Genomic DNA, 23,106 nt, shown 5'->3' with positions numbered 1-23,106 from the left:
GTAGTCTGAGCTTGTATGGAGGCTGAGATAAGGAGGGTCACGTGAGCCCCCAAGTATGAGAGCAGTTCAAGTAACAGTGCAAGACACCATGTCAAAACCAGATCAATGTTAGGTAATAAAAGCCCAACCAGAACCCCGGCCTGCCACCCTCAGCTGATGGCCCTCACACATGACCCCAGCCAACTCTGAGCCTAGGCTAGCTCTTGGCCCAGCAGTGGCTATGTATCCCTAGGAGGCTGAAACTCTACCCTAGATAAATGTCTTGGAGTTCAGCAGGTGCTGTGGCAGCAGCAAGAACCAAAGGGCTTCTTTGTTCCTCAGCTGAAACCAGGAGATTCTAGGCACACAGGCCCACTGCAGAGGGCTTTGCAGGCCCTCCTTCCCTTACTACAGGGTTCTTACACTGGGTGGACAGATTGTGACAGATGTTGAAAACTATTACTTGAAATATTACTGTAATGCTACTTTATAAATAAACAATTTTAAAAAAATCAAACATGAACCACAATGATTGTATTCTAGCAGCCAAAATTTATTCACTGTTTCTGCTCTACCTTTTACAGTTCACCAGGTCAATATTCAAAAGTTGATAGATTTACTGAACTAGTAAAAAATAATTAAACTTTTAAATAACATAAAGAACTATTTATTTACTTAATCCAATCATATGGAGGGAAAGTTCAAAGGAAGTATAAAGGAAGGACATCACCTCTCAACTCCCCACCCTCATTTCTAGTTCTACTAATCACTATTTTAATTATTTATTACAAAGCTTTGTTCCAAAGTAATCTTAAACTCCATTATGTCTCATATGTAAAGAATAAGGCCAAGCTGGGCATGATAGCTTGTGACTGTTATCCTAGCACTTAGGAGGCAGAAGAACGAGGAGGCAGAAGAATGGGTACAATTTCTAGGCTACAAAAGCAGCTCCAGGCCAACCTAGGCTACTGTGAGGTCTTGTCTTAAACAAACAAAACAAAAACAAATAAGAATGAGGCCAAAGAGATACAAAAGCAATTCACCTAGGACTGGTGATGTAGCTCAGTGACACAGCACTTGCTTAGCATGTACAAGGTTAAGCACAACACAGAGAGAAAGATACACATAGACACACACACACACACACACACACACAGAAAAAAACATTTGCATTTAAATGAAACTTCGTATTTTAAGAAAAATATGATTTTAAGGTTCAGAATAACCCCAAATCTTTAAGAAAGAGTACAGCACCCGTCGTTTCTCAAAACTCTGAGAAAGAAGAGATCTACTCTACTGAGAGTGCACACTGGCTGCAGTCATCAGCTGACCTCCTGATTTCAGCATTCACTCAGCCTTTGCTGGTGAGCCCACATACGCAAGACCCAGTGTGTGTGTGAAACTTGCCCCGTGCTGTAAAGCCGTACCTAGATTCTGGCAGCTCATGTCACGCTCAGCTCCTTTCTCCACGTCAGAATGTTTCTGCAGTTTTTTCTCAGTGTGGGACACACTGGCAGCAAACTTGCACGTGCTTCCTCTGTCTGATCCAACATGAGTCACACTGGGTTTCTGGAAGGTACCATGCTTTCTGTGGAAGTGCTGCTGAGCACTCTCAGCATTGTGAAATGCTTTGGTGCAGATGCCACACTTGATCACATACTGCTGTTCCTCATCACTTTTTTCTCTTCTGTGCACTTGATGGATGTGAGTATTTATGTCGGCTAAATTCTGTGCTGTCGCTGAACACCCACTGCAGCGGAACCACAGTTTCCCTTTCTCTAGCATGACTTGAAGACATCGATCGTAATCTTCCTTTCTGTTGACTTTACAGACATAGCTCTCATGACAACCACAGCTTAACAAATTACTGGTCTCTATTATTTTAAAATCCTCCTCGGTTTTAATTGAGGGCTTAGTCTTTTCTGACACAAACACATAGTCTGTGCTGTGGTGGTCCTTATAATGACTCAGAAACGCTTCTTCCGTGTTAAAAATAAGATCACATAGCCCACAGAAGTACTTAATCTTGATCTCATTGTCATGCTCATCTTGGCAATGTCGGTACAAAGTCTCTACTTTATGAAAAGTCTTTCTGCAGTGGGCACAGCTGTACCTGTGAAACTGGTGGCTAGTCAAGGACATACAGTGCTGTTGGACACATTCCTGGGAATCAAACATATCTTCACAGATCTGGCACTGCCACCTGCCCCTTGGAGGACTGTTTGTCAGGCAATGATCGACAACAGTAATGGGTGAAGGTGGCTTGTCAGCATTCAAATTCACTACAGAGGATGACGGCAAGGCTTCATCTTCTACCTCATCCATCTCATAAAAGTATCTATGCCCATTATGAAACTCAGTAATGTGTGCCATGATGGCGTCTTTCTTTATTAGCTCTTTTTTGCAAGTCCGACACCAAAATAGAAAGTTATTTAGATGTGCCCCTCCATGGAACCGGCTCATATGCAAGCGCATGACTCCTGAGTCTTCACACACCTTTCCACAGACCACACATTTGTAACACATTGTGTTTGCCGAGAAGACATGTCTTTCTACTGCCTCTTCACTTGGAAACCGCCGACTGCACTCACAACACCAGGCTGTAACTGCTGAACTCTGTCTCTGCACACAGGCTGGTCCTCCATGGTTTTCGCCTCCTAAATTTAGCTTCTTTTTTGGAACAACACAGTCCTCTGGGCTGGACTCTTTAATAGACATAACCCGTTTAAGGGATGAAAACTTTGGTTGATTGAATAAATGCAAATCACAAGGCGGCTTACTCCCTTCCCGGACGTGGCAGTAGAGCAAGACTGACTCTTCCACTGAGTTAGCAACTGCGACTTTGTGTCCAGAATTCTTGTGACTTTCGATGTTGGCTTCATCCACAAAGATTTGGTTGCAATTTGAACAGTAACCTCTTACTATGAATTCTTCTGCAACCTGAGTAATGCTTTTCTCAGCTATAGCTACAGGTCCAGCATTTCTACAACGAACTCTAATTTAAATTAAAAAAAAATATATAAGTTTTCTTTGCTTTAAAGATAAGATTTGTAAAGTAACAATATAAATAAGCACTAAAAGATATTTTTCAATAAAGCAGTTAAGTGATACTCTAATCTTAAAATACTTTTATATTACCTCTTTTATCTTTCTAATCTAATAGAATCAGAACATTAAAAATATTAAGGCAAAATTTAGAAAATTTCAATCAGTATCAAATGCACTGATAAAGGACCCTGAAACAAATCAGATTCTCCAAGGTCATTAAAATACATGAATGAACACTGTAAAATTCTAGACAATATTCCACTCTTTTTTGTTGCTGTTTTCTGGCTTTATTGTGGTTAACTGATTAATTTATTTAACTGTATGTATTTATTTCACGTGAGTTTTGTCTATATGTCTGTTTACTTCTTGTGTGCCTGGTGTTTGCGGAGGCATCTAACCCCTTGGAACTGGAGTTATAGACAGTTACCAGCTGTCATGTGGGTGCTGGGAATTGAACCCGGGCCTTCTGGAAGAACAGTCCCAATGTGCTCCTATTCACTGAGAATCTCTCCAGCCTTTGTTTTGTTTGGTCGCCTCTTGTTTTTATTTTATTTTATTTTTTGACACAGGGTTTCTCTGTGTAACAGCTGTTTCTCCTGGAACTTGATTTGTAGACCAGGCTGGCCTCAAACTCCACCTGCCTTTACCTCCCACTGCTGGGATTAAAGGCGTGCGCCAACACCGCCCTGGATAGAGTTTCTCCATGTAACCAAAGCTAGCTTTGAACCTGTGATCCTTCTTCTTCAGCCTCCCAGTGCTAGGGTTCTAGGTAGGCACCACAGCTCCCAGCTCTGTTTGTTAAGAACTGTTAACTTCGGTCAGGTGTATGCTCTCTCCATGTCTGCTTTTCTGCTAAAGACGACGACCACGTGGGGAGAGATTGGACGGCCTGAGAATGCTGCCTCACATGAAGAAGCCTCTGCCTTTTGGCTCCCATTCTGGATCTCCATGCTTCCCAACCACACTTCTCCCACATCTCCAGCTTCTCTCCCTCTGCTAGATTCGGTCACTCTCCAGGAAAACTGCCTTCTTGTTTTAAAGGAGAGACACTGGAGTAGAAAACCGTGCTGACCCCTTCCACTCCTGAAGAACTCACCAGGATCCCCTTAGTTAGACCTGCACAGACCTGAAATGGGCAGTGAGCTCCATGTGGGAACGCAAAGTCTGGTGACAGGCCACACACTTCACTTGAAATGGAACATCTTTGCACAGGGAGACCAAAAGTTTCTTTGCAAAAGATGGAAAGGATATTGGATGAGCTGTTGCCTTACCATCTGAAAGACAAAATCAAGTATAAATCGCAAGGTAATTGGAACAGAGAGTAACCCAATCTTCCTCTCCTTTCCCTTTCTGAACATCAGTTAAGTAAAAGATAGTTATGTACTTAGTAATAAGGGAGACCATTTTTAGACTGAAATACAGAGTGTCTTCTACTCAGATTAAAAGGAGTTTGAAATGCAGACAAAGATCCAACTTCCCAGACCTCCCAGATAACAAAAACAGTATATATGCTTCCTTGAAAGTTTCTTTTCATCCCTCAAAATAGGTAAAACATAGCTAGGCGGCACTGGCACTCAGGAGGCAGAGGCAGGCAGATCTCTGTGAGTTGGAGGCCAGCCTGGTCTACAGAGCGAGTTCTAGGACAGCCAGGGATACAAAGCAAGACCCTGTCTAAAGAAAGAAGGGGGCTAAAACATACAGAATCAAATAAACATTTATTTTATTTTATTATTGTTTTTTTTGGTTTTTTTTTGTTTGTTTGTTTTGTTTTTTTGGTTTTTCAAGACAGGGTTTCTCTGTGTAGCCCTGGCTGTCCTGGAACTCACTCTGTAGACCAGGCTAGCCTCAAACTCACAGAGATCCACCTGCTTCTGCCTCCCGAGTGCTGGGATTAAAGATGTGTGTGCACCTGCACCACCACCACCACCACCACCGCCCGGCCAAATAAACATTTTTTTAAAACAAGAATTTAAATAAAAGCATTTTTGTGGTTCTAAGCTGACAAGCATAGCTAACTTCAAGAACATTTGAAAAGTATGATAATTTGCAAAGATGTAATTCATTTAAGGAGATGTAACAGTGATAGGGTAACATACCGCCCAGGTTAAAACTCTGATGGGAATGATTCTTTGCAGACATATGCTTCAAACACTCATCCTTGGTGCTAAACAAAAGAAAGCAATGTGGACACGCAAAACACTGAATAATCTGAGGAAGTAGGCTACTGCTATGTCCATCAGCTGCAGCTGCCTGAAGTAAAAAGGAAAGCCATGTCACAACTAAAATCAGTGTGAACACAATACAAGGAAATTTAGAATTTCCAATGTAGTATTTGGAAAATTTCATACCAATTTTAGTTACAACTAAAATCAATACTCAATACATTTTTTAGTTAACTTAAAACTTCAAATTTTATTAATTTGGAAATTTTCATACCAAATTTTGACTTTTCTTCCCTGAGTATGAATTACATAACAAGATACCATAGGTAAAATTTAACTTTTTCCTCAAAATCAAATTATAGACATCTTTCTTTTACTACTAAAGAACATTTATTTCCTAGGCACTTCTCATGTTTTTTTAAGATTTGTTTATTTATTATGTATACATGTTCTGACTACATGTATACTTGCGTGTCAGAAGAGGGCACCGGATCTCATTCTAGGTGGTTGTGAGCCACCATGTGGTTGCTGGGAACCGAACTCAGTCCTCTTAACCTCTGAGTCATCTCTCCAGCCCCCTATCATTTCTGATACAGTCATGTATAACACAGTAATACGCAAATGTGACGACAGTACACACTTTCTAACGTTTTGCTTTTTTCTCTCTACGCTGAACTTAATTGATGACTATAAGTATTTTTCAATAACCCTTTCTGTATAATGATTTATAATCATATGGAAAAATTTATGAAGAATGCTACTATTTTATCAAATGTTATCATCTTATAAACTTTTATTGGCTCTTTCATTCCATAATAAACAGGAATTTCCAAAATTCTACTGACATCATTTGAATCCATACTCCTGACTAGCTATGAACCAGCTGACGGTGCAGATCTATTCTGATTTAGTCTGAGTTTCTGTAGTTTGAGGTCTACCCCAACACCACATACTATAAATAATCACATTGTAAACAACCTTACAAATATACCCCTACTTGTCCTCATTATTCCGAGCAGCTCTATATAATAGCAAGAAGGTGTGCATATGTGAAAAATGAAAGATATTGTATGATTGCTCTTCAAAACAGGCTCTATTGATGTATGTATCCCCTAGCACTGAATGAACCTAGCAGCAATAGGGATTAGAGATCTTTTTTATTTTTCTCAATCAGGCAGGTTTACACCCATTACTACTTTAATTTGCATTCCCTGCCTACAATTAAGCTTGAACATGTACTCACACATTTCTTGGGAAATCTGGATGTGTTCTTCTCACCCATGTCCCTTAGAATTGTTTTCAGTTCTTTGTTTGTTTTGTTTTTCAAGACAGGGGTTCTCTGTGTAACAGCTCTGGTTGTCCTGGAACTCGATTTGTAGACCAGGCTGGGCTTGAACTTACACAGAGATCCGCCTGCTTCTGCTTCCCAAGTGCTGGGATTAAAGGCGTGCGCCACCACCTCCTGGCATTTTCTCCCTTCTTTAGCAGAGCTTTGTTACTGGAATGACTTCTCTTACATACTCTTCATTGTGCAAATATTTCCCCAAACATCTATTACTGTTTGCTTAGGGCCACTTGAAAAGTTCTGAATAGTCAAATAGGCAGGGCTTTTGTTTTCTGAGACAGAGTCCCACTACATTGTTGTGTCAAGCTCCCAGGGACTCAACAGATTTTCTTGCTTTATTCTCCCAAAGCTGATGTAGAGCACACAGGTATGCACGACCATGCCTGGTTAGATTGTTTTGTGCATCTAAGTTTCTAAACTTGGTTTAGAGCCTCCTCTATTCTAAAATTAAATTAAAAATTGTATGTTATATGAACAAGACATGTATGCTTGGTGTAAATTTCCCCTCCTACTAACCATCTGTACAGTAATAATCTTAAATTGTACACCGTGTCTTCTTAGATGTACTCCCAGTGAAACTAGGAACTTAACACATGTACAACGCTTACAAGATACAAGAGGAAGGACAGGAAATTCGCATTTACATTGAAAACATGTCAAGACCACACTATCCAAACCATTCTTACAGCAACCCCATGAGGCATCATTTTCTTTTTCAGTTATCACCACTGCTACCACCATCTCATAAACAAGTTATGCCCCTAAAAGAGACAAATCTGAGATTTAAAGCGAGCTTTGTACCTCTGGCTCTGGTTCTATGCTCTTTTCACTATTCTCTCATATTCCTAGGTCTGTTTCAATTTGACTAATGCCACAGAGGAGAAATACCTAGGAAGACATTCTGAATTACATTTACAATTTTCTCAATGATAAGAGCAATAAAGGCATTTACTATCAATCTACAAATTTCTCCCAATTTAAGAATCTTAAGTGAACAAACCATTTTTAGTTCAATTCCAGGTTACAAGCAGATCCAAAGTAAAAACTGTCTAAAAGATTTGCTCAATAGTATCAAACTATTGTACATAAAATTTTACTATGCTATATCCACCACAAAAGAATGGCATATCTGCCAGGCGGTGGTGGCACACTCCTTTAATTCCAGAATTCAGAAGGCAGAGGTAGGAGGCTCTCTAGGAGTCTGAGGACAGCCTGGTCAACAGCATGAGCTCTAGGACAGTCAGAGCTACACAGAGAACTCCTGTCTCAAACCCCCCCCCCCAAAAGAATGGCATATTTGCAGAAGCCATCTAAAAATTGGAAGAAGGAATAGGAAATAGAATGTCTAGTAAGTGAAGCTAGAAAAATTCCTTTTTAAATGTTTCTGGTACATTAAAATAATATAGCCTACAAGGGACAGTGATATGGCTCAGAGGGCAAAGGTGCTTTTCCACACAAACTTGGAGACATGAGTTTGATCCCTGGTAACCATGTAAAGTTGAGAGAAGAATAGAATTTTTCAAGTAATTTGCTATGCCAATTTTTATCAGCCTAAACAAGGAACTAAAAATAGCAAGTGAATTGAAAAGGGCAGAACACCCGACCGGTTCCACACAGGTAGACACCCCGGAGAACGTCACCTACCATCCCGCCCTTCTTCACTGCACTGCACAAGCTAACAGATTAAGTATCTGTTTTCTTACATTAACTCCCTAGGATTTGCTAAGGTTTTTGCAAGTCACTAGGTAACACATACAGTCCTAAGGAAATAATGTCACTTAAAAATCAGCACTGGACACTAATTAAAGCGAGCTTGTGTGTGTCTACTGCCTTAAACTAAAAGTGAGGCATTGCTTACAAACTGTGACGAGCCGCCCTCCACCGGCCGGTTCTACTCCTGCCCCTCGGCTGCTTTTTCAAGGAAGTATACATTAACCAGATGGCGATTGAGGTGCTTGCTATAATCCTTTTCCTTTCTGAAAGACCGATCACAGAAAATACAAACAAACTCTCCCTCGGTTATTTTAACTGCCAACCCCTCCTTCCCACTTTTTGAACTTGCTTCTTGTGGCACTGGCCGGGCCCCATGCAGCCCAGAATCATCACTTCCCTCGGACATATTATCACTCAGGTCACTTCCATCATGGCTGTGGATGCCTTCGTCTTCATCAATGTCCGGTGACTCGTTTTCAGCCAAAGTGATAGGAGACGAGGCCCTTACGGTTGGTGATGGGACCGGAGGCAATGGTGAAGCCGGTTCGGGTGCTGAGGCTTTCACAGGGACACTGTCTGGGTTCTGCTCAGTGTCCACGTCCATTTCACAAAGCCCAGCTGAACCAGTCTGACACTTAGCATGTAACATTTCACCACCTGACCCATTTGAGTTTTGTTCTGAGGATAAGACACTGGTAGATTCCTTGGGAGCAGCAAGCGTAGCTAGACTCTTGCCAGCTTCCTCTGTTCCCACTTTCTTGAGGGGCCATTTTATTTCCTTGCCCATCAGAGCCAACTTCTTGGTCCTTGGGTGTCTCGTCTCTTCTTGAGTTTCCCTTTGGAAGATCCTGTGCTCGCCTGCTTCCCTTCAGAAGCTGGCTATCTCTAACAGGCACTAAGCCAACTTCAATAAGGACTTGTTCCTGCCGCACCACCTCACTCCGCATGCCCGACCTCTCCTTGGTACTCTCTTTTCGGGGAGAAGACCTTTTGGTGACTGGTTTCACTTGAAGAGGTGGCTCCATGACAGCATGAGGCTCCTTCTGAACAGATCCCATGTGAGGAGGCCCTGTCTGAGCAACCTCCACCTGAGCATGGTCCAAAGGACAAAGCAGCCTCTTCTGACAATGCCCCCGCTGAGACTCCATGGGAGGAGGCGGCCCCATCTGATCAGGCTCCATGGGAGAAGGAAACTCCATCCTATCAGGCTCCATGGGAGGAGGCTGTTCCATCTGAGTAAGCTCCATGGGAAGAGGCTGCTCCATCTTTGGAGGCTCCATGGGAGGAGGCGGCTCCCTCTGAGGAAGCTCCAGGGGAGAAGGCAGCTCCCTCTGAGCAGGCGGCTCCCTCTGAGGAGGCCCCAGGGGAGAAGGCAGCTCCATCTGAGCAGGCCCAGTCTGAGCCATATCCATGGGAGAAGGAAGCCCCCAGCAAAATGATAACTGTTGTTTTGGGTTTAAAGATGTTTTGATGTTAAAGTTGGGAAAAACACATTTGACATATTTGTTATTATGGAAAAAAAAAAAAAAGAATAGAATGAGGGCGGGAGATACAGCTCAATGGTTAAGAGTGTACTGCTCCTGCAGAGGACCCATTATCAGCACCCACACTGAGTAGCTCACAACCAGCTCCAGCTCCAGGGAATTACACACACACACACACACACACACACACACACACACACACACACACACACACACACGGTTTTCGGTTTTCTTTTTAGAGAACAAAATGTAATTTCCTACCATGTGACCAAAATCATAGAGCATGTTGAGGAAGGTAAATTCATATACCACAGAAGGAAAGGTTTAATGATAATCTCTAGTACTGTTGGAGTTTAGCTAATAAACTAAGTGCCCCAAGTCATTTTATTTTCAATATTTAAAATTTTTTATCTTTACATGCATTAATAGTGACTGCAAGATTAAGAGCAACATGAAAAACCTGTACCAACTCCTAGAGAAAGAGCATCTACTCATACTGCATGCTCTTACCTTAGCGAGAAGGTGATCCCTATACTGCTGTTGAGTAACAAAATGTTCATAACATACAACACAAGCAAAGGAATTGGCGAGAGGTCCATGTAATGTAATTGTTGGATCACATGGGGAGTGATCAAACCTAACAACCAAGAGAAGTAACGTCAGAAAGATTCTACTCTCCAGAAGATAAACCAGTTTGCTTTGCTTATAAAGCTAATCCACATGAACACAAAAGACACACAAAACTTTCTGTACTTCTCTCAGAGACATCGGGAAAGGGGAATGGCTGGAAGCCCCAAACTCTCAATTTCCCATCTGTCATCTACCTGAAAAGGAGACTCTTAAAACCCTCTGCTTTCTCAGGAGCTACTAGAAAGCAGCCCAGCCAATCAGTAAATGGGCAACAGCAGAGTATGCACTGTAAAGTCTGCCTTGGGTAATTTCTTTGGAATGCTGCATCAGATTATATAAGATAGTCAAAATACCTGTGTAAATGCTGTCTCCTGAAATTTACTTTTAATTTTTTTTTATTTTTGGTTTTTCGAGGCAGGGTTTCTCTGTGCAGCTTTGCGCCTTTCCTGGGACTCACTTGGTAGCCCAGGCTGGCCTCGAACTCACAGAGATCCGCCTGGTTCTGTCTCTGGAGTGCTGGGATTAAAGGCGTGCGCCACCACCGCCTGGCTATGAAATTTACTTTTATAGGTTGGATTTCTCTACAACTATTTCTACTGCACCATAATACTAGAGAACGATCTAAAATCTCACCTAGTTTTCTAGAAAACCTAAATATAAATTACAAATAACATATCAAAATATCACAAAACAACTTGAGTTTCAAATATTAAGCTAAAACTATATTGGTAAAGGTATCAAACTTCATTTTAAAAATTCATTTTGAGGACTGTTTACACACAAAACAAGACCCTAGATTGGATCTCCAGGCCCACAGAAAACAAAACCCACTTCCCCTCCAGGTAACTAACCTCTGAATCGGGAGCATCCCACTTACCTTTTCAAATGTCCTAAGAGAAGGTGCCCGTTGTCAAATTCCCTGTTACAGTGCATTATAGGACACAGAATTGGCTTCTCAGACCTCCCCATTCTGCCTCCACTTTGGAATGATTTTTTTTTTCCAGAATTAATTGCACTTGTTTTGAGTCCTACAACATCATGACATACATTCTTAGGTTACTATTTTCAGATAGTTGTGCACTGGACTGGGGTCTTCAGAATAATGACAGAACAATAGAAATTAGAGCACAGTATCAAGTAGATGGTCCTATTTATAATTAGGTGTTCACAATAGTTATTAGGATACACACGTGCGTGTGTGTGCAAACACAATCAAGCTTCCTCATTTATATAAGTTGGGAAAGCTCTTTCCCTTGAATTCTTCTTTTCTCTTTAACCTAAACCGTTCAACTGGTTGAACTAATTCTAGAAAATTCCCGATAGAAAAGACATGGAAAGTAAGGTCCTGCTACTAGCTCTTGAAAATTCCACATTACTTACCTGGAGAAAAACTGTTCCACAGCGGTCCTTCCAGGGAACTCAAAGAAAGCAACAAAAAAGGGCTAGCCGAACTTTAATAAAACAGTCTCATGGGAACACTTCCTACAAAGTGTCAGCATGGGCCACACTAGTGGATGAAGAAAGAGAAATCCACCAGATCTCACTTTGAATTCTGACTGTCACACTGTCCAGAGACACATGGACTACTTTATACAATGTCTAATAAATATCTAAAGAGCTCAGGGATGACCTATCTTATTCACATTCAAAATATACTTGGGCCAAAGAAGTCAACAGCAAAGTAGGCCAATGTAAAACAGGCCACAGTTGTGGAGTAGCATTAGTATCAGTAAAACTAAATCTGTGTGTGTGTGTGTACATGTTCACATATGTGCACACCATATGTGGAGGCAAGAAAAGCCTGGGTGTCCCTTACGTGTCGTTTCTTGGGTGCCATACACCTTTGTGGAAGGCAAGGTCTCTCAGCTACCTGAACTTACTAAGCTAGGCTGGCCGGCCGGTGACCTCCTGCCCCCGTCTCCACAGCATTAGGACTACAAACACATGCTGACATGTCTGGCATTCTGATGCAAGGTCCCTGTGCCCCACCTGACCGTCACTCCGTCCCTAACACTAGATTCCAGTTCTGTCAATGTTCACTAGCAATGGAATCAAACCCACACACTTTCTACCTGCAGGCTCCCAAAAGGCGTAGGAATTGAAATGTGATCTCTAAGGAATACCTGACATTTTTAGCCACTGGTCCACACACTGTCTTGCTGCTTCTGTTTCTGAATGTCCTTGAATAAACTCCAATTCTTGTAAACCATGAGCATGTTGAAAATCAAGTTTTTCCTAAAGATAACAAGAAAAAAGTTAGTTCAGTTGACTTACGGTAACTCCTGTTTCTTGGGTAAAAAGACTTTGATACATCAGGGATAGAAAATACTGAATACTCTTTATCCCAAGAACTCCTCATCTAGAAATTTATACCAAAGGTCATACATACATCAAAGTAAAGTCATGTGATAGTGAGTCCACAGCTGTTTGTGCAAAGTTTGCTACATATTTACATCAACAATAGAGAGGTAAATTATAGCACAAACATTTGACGCAAGCCTATAAACAATGACCAAATATTTTCCATGTTGTGAGAACATATTTTTGTGGGTTACCAAATGGTGTGAAATAAATAAGGACAAAATGAAGGAATCATTCATTTCAAATTATATAAACTATATCTGAAGAAGTTTTCAAAAAGACTAAAAATAAGATAAGTATTATTAAGGCAATATTGTAATGGAAATAGAAAGAATTGACTTCATCTTTAAAATTTTAGACATTTTCAAATTTTTTTAGTTTTCTATACAAAAGAGCTTAGTAAATACTTGTTCAATGAATAATATTAATATCAGACATTCAGTAGCATTTACTACATGGCAGTACAAAGTGTCTGTTACCATCTACACTTAGAGGTGGCATACATTTTCAAAAAGACCTGAATAGAAAACATGTCAGGCTTAGCCCACTGTGTAGTCTCTGCCACCTCTCACCTCTGCTGCTGTACCATCAGAGCAGCCATAGACAGCATGTCAACAAGTATGGCAGTATCCAATAAAGCTTTATTTACAAAAATCCACAAACAGGTACATTTTGACTCCTGAAAATATGTGTATGTATTTAGCTCTTCCTCTCCACATTTCATATGTATGTAGATGTGATCAACCTCTTACCAAATTTTCTGAAAAAACTGCATCTATACTGACATGTACTAACTTGCTTCTTCTTAGTCCCTAAACAACATAATGTAACAACTATTATATAGCATTTATATTGTACTAGGTATGATAATTAACCAGAGTCAGTAAGTCTGTATTCTTCAGGATCTAGAGAATAATGAATGACCTATTTTGCCATATCATAGACTTTCTATAAGAAAGGGTGTACAGGATAGTTTTATGTCAACTTGACATAAGCTAGAGTCTTTAAAGAAGAGGACGCCTTCTTTATATGCCTTTCTAAGACCAGGCTTCTTTATATGCCTTTCTAAGACCAGGCTTCTTTATATGCCTTTCTAAGATCAGGCTGTATGCAAGCCTCTGGAGAATTTTCTTAATTAGTGATTGATGGAGGAGGGTCCAACCCATCATGGGTGGTGCTATTCCTGGACTGGTGGTCCTGGGTTCTATAAGAAAGCAGGTTGAGCAAGGCATGAGGAGCAAGACAGTAAGCAGCAATCCTTCATGGCCTCTGTATCAGTCCCTGCCTCCAGATTCCTGCCCTGCTTGAGTTCCTGTTCTGACTTCCTGTAACAATGAACTGTGATGTGGAAGTGTAAGGCAAATAAACCCTTTCCTCTCCAACTTGCTTTTGGTCATGGTGTTTCACCACAGCAATAGAAACCCTGACTAAGACAAAGGGTATGTGAAGAGAAAAAAAAATTGACCAAGATTTCAATCTGAAGACCATCTATAAAATATTGTTCCAAAGGATAGCCATAAACAAGTCTCAAGAATGTTGACATGTACATATTTAAATTTTCTATGGTCAAGAAAACATAGAAATACTGGCTTTAATACAAAAATTTTAAAGTATCCTTTCTACAGAACTTCTAAAGCCCTAATATAGTAATATGATTTTTCAATACACAAAGCATGCATCTCAACTTCACAAGTCACCAGTTTCTTACTACACAATCACTGCAATAAAATCTTCTTTAGTAATAACATCAGGGGCTAGGGGGATGACTCAGGGAGTAACATGCCACATAAGCATGAGGACCTGAGTTCAATCCCTCAGACCCACATAAAAACCAGGCACAATGGCATGTGCTTTAACTGCAGAGCTGGAAAGGTGGGCAGGCGAATCCCTGGGGAACACCCTCCAGCCAGCCTATCCTCTGTTCTCCACAGGCATGCATACACACACACATAAGTTACAGACTACCACAATTCAAACACCAAAAATAATTACATTTTCTGTGTGTTTTTAAGTAGAATAATCACTCACTAGAATTATTCAAACATTCTATTTATTCTTTTTGAAATATCTTTACACCTTTATTATCAATAGCTCTATAAGTTAATAAATCCTAATTAAAGTAGAAACATACCCTGAATGCTCTATTCTTCTCTTCTTTTTGTTGTTTTTCCACTTCAACATGACGGGCAAGGCGAGCCAATGTTAAAGCAACTTTATCCTTCTGATGGTCTATATAGTCTTTGTGTTTAAAGTTCTCCTATAGTACAAACAAAACAATTTTCACTCTACTTAATACAAAATTAGCACTTAGACAATACATATTTACTCACCAATATTACTTCTGTTATAGTTCTAAAAATCTTCCTGGTGTGTGTGTGTGTGTGTGTGTGTGTGTGTGTGTAGGAGGGAGAGAGAAAAGGAGGGGAGGGAAGGGGGGTCTGCCTTTGTCTCCTGAGTATATATTGTATTTTATTGTGGTATTTTGTGATTGATATGCTAACATAAGAGAAAAATGGAATCAAATAAAACAATTAAGAGACTGGAGGACTTGGCTTGCTTCCCTGTACCTCCCTGTACCACATGATGGCTCACAACTGTCTGTAACTCCAATTCCAGGGGACTGATGCCGCCTTCTTCTGACCTCCAAGAGTATCAGGAATGCTAGTGGTGTACAGACATACATGCAAGCAAAACATCTATACACATAAAATAAAAACAAAACACATACATACACATAAACAAGCAACTCAAAACTACAGATGGGAAAAAAGGAGAAAACACTAATAGGCAATAAACAAAAAGGAGGATAAAAGAAAGGCAGCAAATACACAGTGAAAAAATAAAATAAATATGGTATTAACCCAACTATGTTAATCACTCTACATGGCAACAATCTAAATACACCAATTGAAAGATACACTGTCCAATACTTACAAACAAATTTTGAGGGCTAGTGGGATTGCTCAGTGGGTAAATGCTCTTGGTACCAAACTTGAGCATCCAAATTCACCCAGAACCCACATGGTAGAAATAGAAACTGACTCACACAAGTGATCCTCTACCCTCCACATGCCCCAGAGCATGAAGACACTCACACAAAGACATACACATGCACACAAAATAAATATATGCAAAATTTAAAAAAATTGAAAGCAAGATCCAATTATATGCTGATTATAAGTAATCTTCCTTTAAATACAGAGGCACACACAAATTAAAAACAAAGAATGAGAAACACATTATTCACTAAGGGCTAGGGATTTAGCTCAGTGGTAGAGTGCTTACCTAGCATGTACAAGGCCCTCAGTTCAATTCCCAGAGGCAGAAGAAGGTGGGGAGAGAGAAAGAGGGAGGTAAGAAAGAAACGGGAAGGGAGAGAAAGAAGAGAGATTTGCTAACACAGAGGTCAGAGGCTGACTTCAGATGTCTCCTCAATTGCTCCCTACCTTTTTTCTTGTTTTAACAGTTTCACACAAGTACAGAACACACTTGATCACAGTCACCTCCAAGCTCCTTTTCACACCCCATCCTGTCCTTCCTCCCTCCACATCCTTCTGACTCTTTTTTTCCCCAATTACTCCCCTCCTATTTTCTTGTTTGTTTGCAACTCACTGGGCATTCTTTTCTTCTCAAAAATAAACAAAAGGAACTCTGACTACCACCTTGAGAGTGAATTGAGAGACACTGCTAGAAAAGTGTAGTAAATGAAGCAAGCACACACTTTAACTCTGAAAACTTTGCCCATTTTTGAAGTTAGCAATTTAAAAATGGAAAAATATTTTAAGTATTTTCTCTTTAACTGAGGGAAATTAAGTAATATGAGGCAGGTTAAATAGTTACGTGGTATTATTATTATTAATCACAAATCGTCTGTTTGAAGGTCAGAAGAGCCAGATACGGCTTAAGACATGGCACAATGGTAAAGCACTTGCCAAAACAGAGTAAGGCATGCTGCTAATCAAAGTCAGACAGGAGTGATGTTACCACTCTCTCAAGAATGACAAATCCCACGGCTAGTGGTACAAAGTGAGGAAGGCCACTAGACCTCACTGGACCACAGTCTTCAGTGGTTACAGGACAACACACTGGCACTGGAAAAGGGGTAAGAAAGTTTGCCCGGAGATCACAGGAAAACCCTATCCCTCACAGCAACATAGCAGAGAATCCAAGGAACTGAAGAAACGATACAAATTTTAAGTTACCAGAACGTCAGGGAAAGAAAAACTTCCCATCACTTTGTTAGTGACTATGGTGGTTTCATCTTCACTGTCAACTTGAACAAATCTAGACTCACCATGGAAATGCCCCTGAGAATGTCTATAAGGGTGTTCCCAGGAAAGTTTAATCATTCACTCCCCAAGTCCTACCAAAGGATGCAACGACAGTTGCTTCATGTTCCTGCCACAATGGACTGTGCATTCAAACTGTGAGCCAAATAAACCTTTCCTTTCTTTTTTTCTTTTTCTTTTTTTTGTTTTGTTTTGTTTTGTTTTGTTTTGTTTTGTTTTGTTTTTCCAAGACAGGGTTTCTCTGTGTAGTTTTGGTGCCTGTCCTGGTTCTCACTCTGTAGCCCAGGCTGGCCTCGAACTCACAGAGATCCGCCTGCCTCTGCTCCTGAGTGCTGGGATTAAAGGCGTGCGCCACTGCTGCCCGGCAAACCTTTCCTTTCTTAGGTTGCCTTTGTCAACGCCTTTGTTACAGCGATCAGGAAAGTGGTTAACATACAAGTCCAATTTAAAAACAACTTCAGATCAGATGGAAGTTCTTAAATGTTTCCTATAAAACTAAGATAAAGAAGCCCTCAATTCTTAGGACTGGAAATGTTTACCATTCACTAATGCCAAAATGCTATTGTGATTTAATATGAAGTCACAGAATAAAACTCTACAACTTCCCATACACTCAGGTTAGATCTGCCATTGGCTTTTGCTTGAATTTTATATAATTATATATTATAATTATATATTATATATATAAATATATTCTTGTATCTTTTCTAAGATCAGGTTTTCACATGTGTAACTTACCAAGGTCATACTAAACTAACTCTGAATCCACATAAGAATGATAGGTCTCAAGTTTTTTTGAATATTAATTAATATTATTTTAAGGGTTTTTTTTTAATAATATTTGGAATATTAGCAGCTACAGCATCTCCAGGACCACACATCTTCAAGTACTCACCAAGGTCACCTTGGACTAACTTCTGTATATATAAAGTACAACTAAAGGGTCCATATGAACAACAAATGATAAGGTTTTGTGGTAGAGATAATACAGGAACCCCTTAGGAGGGAAAATTCTGGTGAGGAGGTAGGTAGGTAAGCAACAATGTACCTCCCCTAGTACTGGGGATTAAACCTAGGGTCTTGCATGTGGGGCAAGTGCTCTAACCACCTAAGCAACATCCAGGACCTCTTTCCTTCCTCCATTTTGCCTAAGCTGGTCTCAAACTTTCAATCTTCCTGCCTTGGCCTCTTAAGAACCGAGACTGCAGGCATGCACTACCACTCCTGGCTTATCTGTGTTTTTGCCCACTCTCAGTCTCTTCTATATCCAGAACTGCACAGAATTAACAAAGAAAATACAAAGCCAAGAGGTTAAAAGGCAGGCACATCATTTAGCCAATATAAAATTCTTACACTTCTCTACATTTTGTTATTCCTAAGAGGGTCTCCTATAGACTAGGCTGTCCTCGAACTTGCTATGGTCAAAGATGAACCTAAATTCCTGGTTCTTTTGCCTCTATTTGCCAAATGTGGGATTTCAGGTCTGAGTCACCATACCTGGCTGACTTCTTATGCTGTTCTTTTAAACTTGAGATTAAACATGTACAAAGTATCTGGGCATCCTAGAAATGGCAATCAAATTCAGGGTACTAGTTAAACCTGACTATTCAGGCCCATGGACTTTAAGCAGAGGCAGATGCCAGGATGACTTTTCATCTAAGGACACCCGTAATCCCAGCATTTCAGAGATAGAGTCAGGAAGACCTAGAACCCAAAGCCAGTTACGGCTACACAATGAGTCTGAGCCAGTACAGGCTAGATTAAGACCCCACAGTAGAGTGTGACTGGTTAGCATGCACAAGTCTCTGAGTTCACTCCCAACTCCCAAAAACAACAAAATTTACTCTTCAATGTAGCTCTGCAAATCTACAAACAGGATATCACTTGGGGAGAAAAGAAAGGGGACTCTTTTATGACATCTGGATTAACAATTTTAGCCTTGTGACAGACTAACTACACTATCCTTTTCTTTTTTTTCGAGACAGGGTTTCTCTGCATAGTTTTGCGCCTTTCCTGGAGCTCACTTGGTAGCCCAGGCTGGCCTCGAACTCACAGCGATCCGCCTGGCTCTGCCTCCCGAGTGCTGGGATTAAAGGTGTGCGCCACCACCGCCCGGCTTCTTTTTGTTGCAGATCAATAACCATTTCACCAGAAATCAGTTAAGACTATAAATTTAAATTCTAACTCTGATGGGGAGAGATTCATTAATAATTACCTCCAATGAGAATTCTACCATTTTGATAAAATTTTCACCAAAAGATTTATCAAATTTAATGTACAAGGATTCCCTGGAAAGTATCAGAACTTGCAACATTGCTAGAAATTGTGATCCGCTATGCAAATTGTGCATTAAAGTACAATCACTAAATAGGCAAACCAATGAACTGACACAAAATCCTACTAATCAACAAAGTGATGCTAAACTTACATTTCAGTATCTTTTCTATCACATATACATATATGTGAAAATAATCCCACACAGCAAATCTAAAAATGCATACAAATCAAAATGTCTGTAGTAGTTATGTCTGTCTGGAGGGTCTCTTCCTTTCATACCTATTTTCTAATTTTCCCACAATCAGTACATGCAATGAAATAGTTAACAAACCTACTGATGACCAAGAATAGATGAAGACAATGTGTTAAGGCTTTCAATCTTTTGTTGCTCAGAAATACCCTAGAGATAAAATTTAGATTACAATTTCCCCAAGCCAAACAGAAGCATATTAATTGAGTCTAGGTGTAGTAGTGCACATGCTTGTGGTCCTAGCTACTTGAGAAGTGATGAGAAGCTTGCTTAAGGCCATGCGTGGATACCAGTCTGACAATACAGTAGGCGTCTTCAAAATCTAAGAATTAAGGTGACTTATTTACAGACAGAAGGCTTAGTGTCTTCTGTTGGGAAAATATTTCCACAGCTTTGAGACCAAGTACCATTATCATTTAAAGCAAAAGACTATTTGGCTAAAACCAATTAGCATTATTTTGTTTACGTATATATGTGCCTTTCTAGTATATGTTTGTTTTTAAAGAGTTCCCATGTTAGACTCCAACTCTGGGGCTCCAGTGACACACCTCTTTAAGCTTCCCAAGTGGAGGAACAGCAACCCTGAAACATCCCGCGCAGTTCACATGTGCTTCTGAAAACATCCAAAGCACATGCACAAACTTTTTATTTTAAACATTAAAAGTATACATAACCAAAGCAAAGGCTAAAATGTATTTCCTTATCTGACTAAATTAGAGTCCACTTTCCTCTGTCTGCAACAGAAAACTTGCTCAATTATAAAAGCTTGTTTAATTATAAAGGTAGGTCACTTCACAAATGTGTTTAAAAGGAAGCTGATTACATCCCCAAAAAAATTCTTATTAACAGTTAAATTTCTCCCAGACTAATCTCCAATGAATGCCCACATAAATGACTAACAGGTGAACTTTCCTTTAAAATTCATTTACAAATGCCTGCTTCTCAGAGCACCGTATTCTCAATTCTAAAAATTATTTATATTGTTTAGCAAGCTGAGTGCCACAGGCCTGCCAACTCTCCCCTAGTAGTTAAGAACTGTCCTTAACACTGAGAGTTGAGAACAATGCATCTAAGTCCTGTTGGGTTTTCCCTTTTTGATACAATGCCTTGCAACAGAGCCCAGACTACCCTCAAAGGCATGGCAATCACCCTGCCCGCCTCCTGACATCTGGGATGACAGACATGAGTATCCGCTTTAATAAGAACTCCTGTCAGGTGTGGTAGCCGCGTGCCTGCCTGTAATCTCAGTAGTGGGGAGGCCAGTATAGGGCTAAACTGTCACCTAGGGTTTTTTTCCGGCATCCTGCCCCTCTATTCTTGGAGACAGTCTCATTTCGTGTGGTCCAGGATGACTTAAACTTACACCAAACAATCCTCCAGCCTCGGCTTCCCAAATACTAGGATTACAGGTGTGAGCTACGATAGACTTTTTTTTGGCAGGGGTGTAGTAGGGTATGGGGGGGGGGGCTTACAGGTGTACACAACCACACCCAGCCTAGAAATTCTTTCAGTTCTCATACAACTGTCACCAAAAGTTGAGCCCAACCTTTTCTTCATTGCTGTCACTAGCTGAATCAGTTATTCAGAAATATTTGCCGAGATTAACTCAATAAAACTGTAAGGTTAAAAAAGTGGGTCTGTTTTGACAAGTTCTAGGAACACAATGTTGAAAACCATAGGGCTTTATGAATGAAATCACGGAATAACAGCTTGATGTATTATCTAAGTGGCTTTTAAATAATAAAAATAAATTCTTAAATCATTGTTCATCTCTAAAAAGATGATTTTTAACAGCAGTATTAAATTTTCTATTTCCTACAGAATTACTTTAACCGAAACATGAGTCAACTATATCCATGTTTCGGTTAAAGTAATTCTGTAGTTATTACTACTCTACTTCACAGGGCAATAGAAATTCAGAGAAAAGCACTCTGTAAAAGCACCGCTCAAAGCAATGCTCTCAACAACCATTTTCCTATCTCACTCACCAAAGACACTTTCTGGCTTTTGACAAAGAAACTAAAAAGGAGATAAAAACTTGTTGGCTACAGGAGGTTGAATAGTAATGGGGTGCACAGAAAATGACCCAAGGCAAGGGTTTACTCAGTTTCATCATCTTTAACGTCTACATAAAGGACCCCAAGTTCAAAAGCTGAAAGATCAGACAAACTGCAAAAGCATTCATTATACATTAACCATCTGAGTAGCGCACTTGGCTGGGAAGAAGTCCTGAAACAAACGCATTACCAAATTTAAAGCCTTTAGCACCACCATCCTAAAGCTCCAAGGTTGGTTTGCAATTTGTAATCCCAAAGTTCTGGGTACCAGAAGCCCCTTTTGCCCAATTTATGATTCAAGCCTCATCCCAAAAAACAGTTTGAAAGGCAGTAAGTTTTCTCAAGAATTTTATATCCAAATACAGATAAAGCAGGAGATAAACACAATGCAGTACAATATATATTCATCACCCCCAGCAATAATTTTGAAATCAAGAAACCCTCTTTTTACAAAGCCATCTCCTTCCCACTCCAGTTCATTGTTCACAAATACAAAGTACACAGAATATCTGCTTTATATAAACAAAGTCAAAACCAAACATGCAGATATGCCCCATTCTGTACTTTATACCATCAAGAAAGCTGTACCGCCAAATCCGTTCAATAAGATTCTACCTCTCATAGCTTTTGAGTAAACTGTTAGTATCTTTCTAATGATAGACCCTCTTAGCACAGGAAACACATATGTGCATGCTCACAGGAGTTTATACAACTTTGGAATTTAAGGAGGATTTCTAACTATCTTTGACTATGTGAAACTGTGATAAAGGAGAGTTACTTTTTAACCCTGAGTGCCACTTGATGCCTCTGATAGAGGAAAAGGACGGAAGGGAGGAAGGAAGCCAGGGAGAAGAGAGGGAAGGAAAAGTAAGCAGGACTAGGCACAGTGGCTCAGTGATTCCCACACTCAGGAGGCTGAAGCAGAAGGACCACTGCAGATCTGAGGTTAGCCGGGGCTATAGAGTGGACCCTGTCTCCAAATGTAAAGAGGACTTAGAATATAACTGTAAGGAGCTTGCCTACCATTGAACAAAGCCCTGGGTTTGAGCCTCAGCACAGCACAGCCAAGCATGGTTGCTCATGTCTGTTACTTTAGCACTCAAGAGGTGGAAGTAGGAGTATCAAAAATTCTAGGTCATCCTCAGCTACACAGTGAGTTCAAAGCCAGCCTGGGCTACATGAGATCCTGTAACAGAAAAATAAAAAGGAAAAAGAAAAGAGAAGAAAAAAACAAGGTTGATAAAGTGTTTGGGGTCTACTAGAATTACCACGAGCACAAAACACCTGCAGATGCCACCTAAATGTTCTTACAAATGTTCCTTTTCTGCAAGTCTACCAGGAAACTGTTTCACATTTAGCTGCTCTGAAGAAGGTACTGGCTAAAGGACCCTATGTGGCTTTAGCCATGAAGGATACCACATTCTGTGTCTCTAGTGCTCTCCACCAGTCCCAAGGTCTCTCACTGTTTAAGCTGCTCCAGGAAAGAAATGCAATGCTGAGGTCTTTCTTGG

The 23,106-nt window shown here is 40.3% G+C and overlaps 1 protein-coding gene across 6 annotated transcripts in view; it reads right to left on the bottom strand.

The window, feature by feature from the left end:
- Positions 1 to 23,106, bottom strand: part of Znf451 (zinc finger protein 451) — a 64,342-nt gene that overhangs the window by 18,130 nt on the left and 23,106 nt on the right. For all 6 annotated transcript variants that reach the window (XM_028865380.2, XM_028865382.2, XM_028865379.2 and 3 more), the window contains exons 4-10: positions 14,854 to 14,979; positions 12,485 to 12,596; positions 11,239 to 11,389; positions 10,242 to 10,368; positions 5,124 to 5,277; positions 4,154 to 4,301; positions 1,407 to 2,974 (exon numbers count right to left, since the gene is read on the bottom strand). In XM_028865380.2, the coding sequence (XP_028721213.1) occupies positions 1,407 to 2,974; positions 4,154 to 4,301; positions 5,124 to 5,277; positions 10,242 to 10,368; positions 11,239 to 11,389; positions 12,485 to 12,596; positions 14,854 to 14,979 (2,386 nt within the window). The remainder of the gene's footprint in view (positions 1 to 1,406; positions 2,975 to 4,153; positions 4,302 to 5,123; positions 5,278 to 10,241; positions 10,369 to 11,238; positions 11,390 to 12,484; positions 12,597 to 14,853; positions 14,980 to 23,106) is intronic.

The sequence above is a fragment of the Peromyscus leucopus genome, chromosome 16_21 (genome assembly GCF_004664715.2).
Source record: "Peromyscus leucopus breed LL Stock chromosome 16_21, UCI_PerLeu_2.1, whole genome shotgun sequence".
NCBI classification, from domain to species: domain Eukaryota; kingdom Metazoa; phylum Chordata; class Mammalia; order Rodentia; family Cricetidae; genus Peromyscus; species Peromyscus leucopus.
This window is presented reverse-complemented; position numbering and strand designations above follow the sequence as displayed.